The 10,196-nt window shown below is 42.3% G+C and overlaps 1 protein-coding gene across 1 annotated transcript in view; it reads left to right on the plus strand.

Annotated features, from left to right (window-relative positions):
* The first annotated feature begins 3,881 nt into the window (after positions 1–3,881).
* CPLANE1 (ciliogenesis and planar polarity effector complex subunit 1) overlaps positions 3,882–10,196 on the plus strand; it is a 182,135-nt gene continuing 175,820 nt past the window's right edge. Inside the window, exons 1-4 of the mRNA XM_027774878.1 lie at positions 3,882–3,988; positions 7,897–8,032; positions 8,146–8,265; positions 8,671–8,903. Coding sequence (XP_027630679.1) covers positions 3,908–3,988; positions 7,897–8,032; positions 8,146–8,265; positions 8,671–8,903 — 570 coding nt within the window. The 5' untranslated portion in view covers positions 3,882–3,907. The remainder of the gene's footprint in view (positions 3,989–7,896; positions 8,033–8,145; positions 8,266–8,670; positions 8,904–10,196) is intronic.

Consider the following 10,196-nt stretch of genomic DNA (forward strand, 5'->3'; position numbering starts at 1 on the left):
GCCCCGGCCCGGCCGCGCTCGTCCCCGCCGACCCCGCCCCGGTGCCTTCCCGCCGTGCGGTGCTGACCGTCCTCGCTCTGGGCCTTCCCAGCCTTCCAGCGCCCGCCGCCGCCGCGTCCGCGGGCTGAGGGAGCCCCGGAGCCCGGATGGGCCGGCGACGCGAGGTTCGGTTCCGGTCTGACCTCGACCTCGACTTCGGCCCCGGCTTCGGGACCCCTAGCTACCAACCGGTCCCCGAGCCTCCCCCGCAGAGCCCCGTGGACACCCTAGAGGGGACTGTTGGGTGACTCCTGGGACGTTGTCAGGGGAAACGCCCGTGGTTGACCTTAGTGGGTGATGCGTTGAGCACGGCGGGGTGCACGCGCGGTCTTTATCCTGGTGCAAACCGCAGAACTTGCATTCTTTTGCAATTGCATTTGTCAAGTTGTTGCAGATAAAGGGTTTTATTTATTTATTTATTTATTTTGTAGGCCGAGCTTATGACTCCTCTTGACATATTTTGAGTGTGATTACACTCATTTTGCTCTTCCATGAACCAGTTTTACTTGTGCCGTGTTGTGTATTGTTATCCCCCAGTAGAGAAGTGTTTTGAGAAGCAGGCAGTGTGTAGCAGAAGTAACTTAGCAACGTTAACAGGAGGTGATTTTTATAGTAGTCGTGGAAGTTGGAAAGTCATCCATTATCACGACCTGTAGGGCTCCCTCAGATCTTGGCGTGGTTAGGTCCAGCCAGTGGTGTAATGTTTAGGCTCTGGATCCCACATGGCCAAATACTCAGTTGGAGTTCCTGACTGGCAGCTGGAGAAACACTCCCAGGGCCCCAAATCCAAAGGGGTGGGAGAAAATGAGGCCAAGGGGTTGTGGCTTTACCATCTCTTTGAGGGAGTGCTTCTCTTCTCTTTCTCCCTCCAGCTGGGGTTCCCTCTGACAAAATACCAAAAACAAAACCTAGTTACCCGTTTACTTCTTAATGAAATTTTAAAAAATGAATTATTTTTTGTTATTATTATTTTTAATTTGACCAGAAAGAGGCAGAGAGACACCAGAAAGAGAGGGAGAGAGAGAGAAAGGGAAGGTGAGAAAGCAAGTTGCCAGGTCTGGGACTCTAACCGTGGTCCGCCCTGCCATAGTCCAACACTTTAACTATTGCACCACCTGCAGGCACTGTTACCTGTCTTCTTATCCTTTACAGTTTAATTACATAAAGAGGTTATATCTAAGTATACATCTGATGTATTTTAAAGCAAATTTCTAGTATATATATGTAAGTATGTGGTTAAAGCGCTGAATTCTCAAATGGCTGACTGTAGTTTGAGTCCCAGACCTGGCAACTTGCTTTCTCACTTTCCCTTTCTCTCTGCTCAAATTAAAAAATAAGGCACCGGCAGATGACGTAATGGTAACGTCAGTGGACTCCACATGGTTGATGGCAATTGGAGACCTGGACCCAAGGCTTAAAACTCAGCAGGGCACCTGTGTGTGCTTACCCAAGCTCCTGAGAGGATAATGGAAGGGAGGGGATTATGGCATGGCCATCTCTCTCTGGGGGTGATTTTCCTTTTCTGTCTTTCTGGTGAGTGCACCTGTCCTATAGCAAAAAATCTCTCAGAAAAAAAAGATAAATAAAATTAAATAATTAAAAAAATAGAATTATTACATAACACCAAAGTTATTAATTCTTAGATACTATCTAACGAATATAATCTATAGATTAGAATTATTGAGAGAATCTAATGATTCTAGTAAAATCATCATACTGTTTTCCTACATCTTACAGGCAAAACACAGAAAGAGAGAAAGCAGACCATACTGAGGCAGATCAATATATTTTATTGTCAAGAGCCTTTAGTTGTTCATGATTATCTTCATTGTCTGAGAAGTAACTTGTCAAAAAAGCAATTACATTTTGCCTGAGTATTCTAGATATGAGCTACTAAGTGAATGCTTAATCGCTTACCTTAAAAAGAGATTACCTGGGCCCACAGGTGGCAGGGTGATTAAGATGCCGGACTCTCACATGGCCGACTATCGTTTGAGTTCTGAACCTAATGATTTGCTTTCTCACTTTCCCTCTGTCTCTCTTTTCTGGTCAAATTGAATAATAATAAATGAATGAAATTAAATAATTCCTTTTTTTAAGAGAGATTTTTTCTTTTTCTTTTTTAAATTTAACTTTATTTATTTTTATTTGACCAGAGAGAGAGAGAGAAGGGAAGTGAGAAAGCAAGTCACCAGGTCTGGGGCTAGAACTGTGGTCAGTCATGTGGGACTCCAGCACCCTTAATCTCCATGCCACATGCCGGCCCCTTAAGAGAGATTTTCTAGGGACCAGCAGTTGGCATAATGGCTATGTCACTGGACTCCCATGTAGTCAACTGCATTTCAAGTCCCAGACCCAATGGCCTAAACTCATGCTGGGTGCGTGTGCGTGTGTGCTCAAAATCCCAAGAGGAAAATGAAGGAGAAGGGATTGAAGAGTGGCCATCCTCCCTGGGGGTGATTTCTTGTTTTGTGTCTATCTGTCCATCTGTCTCTGTCTTTCTGACAAGCTCACAAGCCCTATAGCAAAAACCTCTCCAAAAAAAAAAAAAAGATTTCTATGGGGCAGATGTGCTCATTGGAGAGACAGAAAGTGAGAGATCACCCCTCCTGGGCGGGGGAATGGCCACGCCACAATCCCTCCCTCTTCATCCTCCTTTAGGGACTTTGGTCACTCACACACGTGCCCAGTGTGAGTTTAAGTCACCTGGTCTGAGACCCAGGGTCGACTACATAGGAGCCCAACAACATAACCATTACACTATCTGCTGGACTCAAATATTTTTTTTTCTTTTAAAGAATTATTATAACTTTATCCATTTATTTATTACTTATTTATTTTTTGGGAAAGTTTTTTGCTATAGGGCATGTGCGCTCGCCAGAAAGACAGAGACAGAGAGACAGAAACCAAGAAATCACCCCCCGGGAGGATGACCACACTACAATTCCTTCTCCATTCTCCTCTCAGGATCTTGGGCATGCATGCACACGCGCCCGGTGTGAGTTTAAGCCACTGAGTCCAGTACTCGAACCACAGTCGACTACATGGGAGTCCAGTGACATAGCCATTATGCTAACTGCTGGTCCCTATTTATTTATTTTTTAAATTTGACCAGAGAGGGACAGAGTGAGGGAGAAAGAGGGAATGTGAGAAAGCAAGCCACCAGGTTCGGGACTCAAACTGCAGTCAGCCATGTGGGAGTCCAGCGTCCTTTACTACCACGCCACCTGCCAGCCCCAATGTATATGTATTTTTAAATATTGTCTGCTGGCAGATGGCTTGGTGGTTAAGATGTTGGACTCCCAAGTGACTGACCCAGCAGTTTGAATCCCGGACTTGGCAGTTTGCTTTCTCACTTTCCCTCTCTTTCTCTGGTCAAATTAAAAAGTAATAATAAATAATTCTTAAATAAATAAAAGTCGAACTTAAAAAACTTAATTACTTTATCTGCTGAAAAAGTAATAATTGGGCCAGTAGCTGGTATAGCAGTTTCATCTCTGGACTCCCACATGGCTGGCTGTGGTTTGAGTTCCAGACTTGGTGACTTTAAAATCACACACCAGGCACATGTGCATGCGTGTCCAAGATCCTGGGAGGGGAATGGAGGAGAAGGGGTTGTGGTGTGGTCATCCCCATGAGGGACGATTTCTCACTTTCCCTTTCACGGTCTCTCTCTGTGGTGATTGTGTGTGCCTCAAGGCAAAAACCTCAACAGTAACAACAAATAATGATCAAAACTATGAAAATTCTGGATTAAGATGCTCAGCAGATATTTATAGACTATTTACTATAAGTGTTATTAATTTTTATTATTATTTACAGCATCTGTGACTCTTGACACTTGATTTGTCATTGTTATCTTACAAACATGGAGATAAGATTAGAAGTTTTGACATCAACAAGTATCAAGCAGAAAAAACCCTGGCCGCGAGTCTCTTGGTTGGGACAGGTAGGTTTTCCTTTATTCAGACATCAGTTTTACTTAAGTTAAATGTGTGTTTTGCCTGTAAGATGTAGAAATGTTTTATGACCCTAAAGAAATAAAACATCGGGGCCATCAGTAGCATGGTAGTTAAGGCACCGGACTCCCACATGGTCAACCGTGGTTTAAGCCCCAGACCTGGTGGCTTGAAAATCATGCTGGGCATGTGTTCATGTGTGCCTGAAATCCTGAGAGGAAAATGGAGACGTGATTGCCGCGTGGCCATCCCCCTCAGGCTGTGGTTTCTCACTTTCCATCTCTGGTGAGCAAGCTTTTGGTCCCTAAGGGAAAAAAAAAAGGAGGAAAGAAAGCATCATCTTTAGAGGAAGTACCTATTTGCCCACTAAACAGTTTTATGTGTGTTTTGCTTTTATTATAATGAGTAAGTTAGCTTTTCTAGAAAGTTAAATGGTATGCCTATAAAAAAATTTCTACTTAAAAAAAAATTCTTTTTCATATTAAAGTATATTGAGATGGGATATATCTAAAAGGAGTTTTTTTTCTTTCTTTTTAATTTGCTACAGGGTATGTGTGCTTGCCATAGACAGAAAGACAAGGAAAGTAAGAAAGCACTCCCCATGGGGAATGGCCATGCTGCAATTCCTTTTTCTTTATTTCTCCTTTTGGCATCTTAGGTGCGCTTGCGTGCACACACACACACACACACACACATACACACCTGGCATGTTTCTTTCTTTCTTTTTTTTTGGGGGGGGAGAGGTTTTTGCTATAGGGCACGTGCGCTCGCCAGAAAGACAGAGAGGGACAGAGAGACAGAAAGGGAGAAATCACCCCCCCCAGGGGGTATGGCCACTCCGCAATCCCTTCTCCTCCATTCTCCTCTTGGGATCTGGGCATGCATGCACATGCGCCCGGCGTGAGTTTAAGCCACCAGGTCCTGGACTCGAATGATGCAATGGGGTCATATGAGATCCAGCCACCTTAACTACCACACCACCAGCTGGCCCCCAAACAAGAACATTTAATCTTTTTTTTTGCGAGTTTTTTTTTTTTTTTTTTTTTTTTCTTAATAGGCGTCCGCCACCCCACAAGAGAGAGACAGAGACAGAAAGCGAGAAATCATCCCCTAGGGGGGATGGTCACGCCGCAATCCCTTCTCCATTCTCCTCTCGGGATCTTGGGCACGCACACACACACGCCGGGCGTGAGTTTTAAGCCACCGGGTCTGGGACGCGAACTGCGGTCGACTACGTGGGAGTCCAGTGACATAGCCGTTACGCTAACTGCTGGTTCCCAACAACATTTAATCTTGTGCAGTTTCCCCTACTAGAACTATAGGAAATTAAACCTCTTGAGTGTTTCCTCCTATTGTGGTTTTCATGAATGTGCAATAAAGTGTCCTTAGAGGGGGAATATAAGAGGTGGGCCACAATAGGTTATTAATTCAGGCATACCTTTTATAGTACAGTACAGGGACCAGATTGTTCACCTTTGGGAAAATGGGCAAACCTATAAATTCTCATATTCATGGTGATTATTGAAATAAAGTATCAAATTTCCTATGGGAAATCATCCCACTAATTAACTTCCTTGGTACAAAAGTCTCAAACTTTACAATGTATCAGAGTCACCTGGAGAAGTTGTTAAAACACAGATAGCTAGGTCTCATTCCTGGTATTTCCAATTTGGTGGGTCTGGGTTGGGATTGAATAATTGGTCTTTTTTGTTTCTGTTTTGTTTTTAATTATTTTGTTATTATTATTATTTTTATTTTGCTATAGGGTACATGCACTCACCAGAGAGGACAGAAAGAGAGAGAGAGAGAGAAAGTTTGAAAGCAAGCCACCAGGTCTGGGACTTGAACTGCATTTGGCCATATGGGAGTTCAATGCCCTAGTCACCATGCCACCTGCTGACCCTGATAATTGGTGTTTTTAACAGGTCTCATGTGTTGTTGATGCTGCTAGCTCAATGGTACTTTGAAAACTACCACCTTGGAATATACAGTCATGCTTTTGGTTTACTATGGGATATGTTGTGAGAAATACGCCATTAATCAATTTCATGGTTGTACAAAGAACCTAGCATGCTCTTCCACAAACCTATATAATAGACAACCTGCTATACACCTAGGCTGTTTGGTAAATCCTCATAATCTCATGGGCCATCCTTCATATATGTAATCTGTCATTGACCAACATGTCATTATGCAGCACATGTGAAAGCAGAGTAAATACAGAAAACAGCCTACTTTTATTTACATAGTAAACAATTATCAGTATCAAGGGCTTATGTAGCCACATCTGTTTTAATCTAAGTAAATAAAAATGTACCCATATTGGAGCCAGCAGGTAGTGTGGTGGTTAAGGGCACTGGACTCCCACATGGCGACTACAGTTCAGACTGGCAGCTTGCCTTTTCACTTTCCCTCTCTCTCTCTCACTCTGTCTCTCACTCTGTCTGTCTCTGCTCAAATAAAAATACATAAATAAATAAAGTTAAATAAAAGAATTCTTTTTTTTTCTTTTGAGAGGATTTTTTGCTATAGGGTGCGTGCGCTCGCCAGCCAGACAGAGAGAGACATAGAGACAGAAAGCGAGAAATCACCCCTCAGGGGTGATGGTCACGCCGCAATCCCTTCTCCTCCATTCCCCTCTCAGGATCTTGGGCACGCACGCACATGTGCCCAGCGTGAGTTTAAGCCACCGGGTCCGGGACTCAAATCACGGTCGACTACATAGGAGTCCAGCAACATAGCCATTACGCTAACTGCTGGTCCCTCGATATCTGCATATTTTTTTTTTTTTTTAGGGAGATTTTCGCTATAGGGTGCATGTGCTCACCAGAGACATAGAGGCAGAAAGTGAGAAATCACCCCCCGGGGGGATGTTCATGCCGCCATCCCTTCTCCACTCTCCTCTCGGGATATTGGGCACACACGCACACGTGCCCGGCGTGAGTTCTAAGCCACCGGGTCCGGGATGCGAACTGCGGTCGACTATGTGGGAATCCAGTGACATAGCCATTACGCTAACTGCTGGTTCCTGATAAAAGAATTCTTTTAATAAAAGTGCCCATATTACTATGAATCTTAGTAAGAGATTAAACAGCAGATAACCAGGTTTTGGCTAGAAGAATTGGAAAACATTACAATTTTTTTTTTGTTTTGAGAGGTTTTTGCTATGGGGTGCATGTGCTCAGCAGAAAGAGAGAGAGAGACAGAGAGACAGAAAGTAAGAAATCAGCCCCCAGAGGGTATGTCCATACCGCAGTCCCTTCTCCATTTTCCTCTTGGGATCCTGGGCATGCACACATTCATACCAGGCGTGAGTTTAAACCACTGGGTCCAGGACTCACAGCACTGTGGGCTCTATGGGAGTCCAGCGACATAGCCATTATGCCAACTGCTGGTCCCGATTTTTTTTTTTTTTTTTTGAGTTTTACTATAGGGCGCATGTGCTCCCTGGAGAGACTCAGAAAGAGAGACAGAAAGCAAGAAATCACCCCCAAGAACGGATAGCCATGCCATAACCCCTTCTCCATTCTCCTCTCAGGATGTGCACTTGTGTGAATTTTAAGCCTCTGGGTCCAGGACTCAAACCGTGGTCAACTAGGTGAGAATCCAGCGACATAACCATTACTCCATCTGCTGGTTCCAACACTCTTATAATTTTAAACTGCTAAGTTTAAAAGCAAACATTAGGTCACCTACCTAGTAATTCTAGTAAGAGGTATTTTAAAATAGAATGAAAAATCTTCAGGTTACTGTAGCTGATATTCATTTAATGATTCATAATACCAGTGCATAAACTTTCTTAAATGTCACTTTGTTTTCCTTTCTGGATAACTTATTTAGTCAATGTATTGAATTAGCTCTGGAACCTCTTAAGCTCTTTGTCTGTTTCTTCTCTTAGGAAAATGAAGCTGTTTATCTTTTGGATGATAAATGCATAAACGAAATTAATTTGCTATCTGGAAGAACAAAGAAGAAAATTCCTAGTTTGCAGCCTTTATTGAAAGATGTTTTTGTCCTAAGAACTTCCAGTAATGGTTAAGTAATACTTATAATTCGAAAGACAATATGAACTATATTTTAAAATAATTTAGGGTACTATTAAGGAAAGTATTAGGTTAAAGTTATTAAATTTGATTTTTGGAAACAGATGCCTGGCTAGCTGGGGTACTAACTACAGGCGAGCTTTTCATTTGGAACAAAGATCAAGATTGTTGGAAAACTATACAAGTAACGGAAAAACCTAGAGAAATGATTAAAGCTACAATAGGTGGGAATTTTCTTTGTTTAAGTTAGATTACTTAATAATAAGATGAAACATTTTTCTGTTATTTTGAAAATGTATCCTTGTATGTGTACATATATATGTGTGTGTGTTTCTCTGTATATATGTATATTTTAAATTTTTTAGTGGTAGTTATCTGTGATTCCTAGATTCAGTTTGAAGAAAGGTTTGCCATGCCTAACTTCCTGTGATAACAATAGGTTCCAAACATTACACAATCAGTACTTGATAAATATTACTATTATTTGTACTTTTATTAAGAGTGCCTTAGTTTTGACATCATGAATGGTAGCATCATTTATATCTCTTATTGTAAAAATGGATAAATTTTGTATTTTCATGGAGAAATTCAGATGTCAGAGGTTTAATTCCTTTTTTTTTTTTTTTAAGCAAACTCTTTGAGACTGTACTTGTATGTGTCTGGAAATGGGAAGAGAATTCTGCTTATAACACCAAGTGGATGCATTTTTCTTTGGGAATTTTTGGAGTTGAAGAATATTTTATCTTGTAAAAGCTTCTCGTTAGTGGGTCAGTGGTCCCAGATCACACCTGAAGAACCAGTTCTGTTGCCTTCCTCCGAAGATAAAGAAGCCGTAGTGAATGCCGTTTTTATAAAAAATGAGGTAAAATCCAAATCAGACAGGGCGTTGTAGGGGTTGAGATCTCAGACTCTAAGAGCAAATACTATTTGTATAATATTGGGTCATTGGAAAAGTCACGAGGCATTTTTGCATAGAAAAATATGTCAGGACTTTCCCAATATAATAACATAGCTATATATTTCTAGCACCATTGCTTGTAGTAGTCATTGTGAACTTTATTGAATGGAAAAGGTATTTTTACATTTCTTTGGCTGCATTTTACTTTTTTCTCATTAATTTTTTTTTTTTTAATTTTAAGAGTTTTTTTGCTATAGGCCACATGCGCTCACTGGAGAGACAGAGAGACAGAAAGTGAGAAATCACCCCCGCTCCAGAGGGAAGAAGGGCCACGCCGCAATCCCTTCTTCATTTTCCTCTCGGGATCTTGGGCATACACACACACACGTGCCTGGCATGAGTTTTAAGTCACTGGGTCTGGGACTCAAACTGTGGTTGACTACGTGGGAGTCTAGCACCGTCACTATTACTCCATCTGCTGGTCCACTTTTTTTCTCTTTAGTTAACAGAAGGCTTGTGAACTTACCAGAGAGAGACAGAGAAAAGGAAAATGAGAAAGCCCCTTACATGGGGGATGGTCACACTGTAATCACTTTGCCTTCATTTCCTTTTTGGGGATTTTTGGGCGCGCACACATTCCTGGTGTGTTTCTCAAGTTGCAGGTCCAGGACTTGAACTATGTGGTTGGCCATGTGGGATCCAGCTGCCTTAACCATCATGCAATTAGCCAGCCTACTTTTTATATAAAATAATGCATCTTTACATTAAAGTAAAGCTTTATTCATGATAGAATTTGTGTGCTCTTGCAAGCATGTGAGAAAGAGAGAGGGAAATGAACACTCTCCATTGGGTCTGGTCATGCCCTTCCAGTGCTCCCTTGAATCTTGGACACTTGGTGCATGCCCAGCATGTTTTGGACTGACCCTTGAGTCACATTTTTAAAAAGTATATGGGACCAGCAGGTGGCATGATAGTTAAAGTGCAGGACTCCCACATGGCTGACCGTAGTTCAACTCTCAGACCTGGGGGCTTGAAAACCATGCTGGGCACATGTGTGTGCCTGCCCAGAATCCCAGAAGGGGAAATGAAGGAAGGGATTGCAAACTGGCCATCCCCCCTGAGGGCTGATTTCTCATTTTTCCTCTCACTGTCTCTCTCTCTCTCTGGTGAGTATGCATACCCTGTGGCAAAACCTTAAAAGAAAAATTGGCAAAGCCTTAAAACACAGGGTGAATTTAGAACTCCTTTCTCTTTCCC

The sequence above is a fragment of the Tupaia chinensis genome, unplaced genomic scaffold (assembly GCF_000334495.1).
Source record: "Tupaia chinensis unplaced genomic scaffold, TupChi_1.0 Scaffold000489_1, whole genome shotgun sequence".
NCBI classification, from domain to species: domain Eukaryota; kingdom Metazoa; phylum Chordata; class Mammalia; order Scandentia; family Tupaiidae; genus Tupaia; species Tupaia belangeri.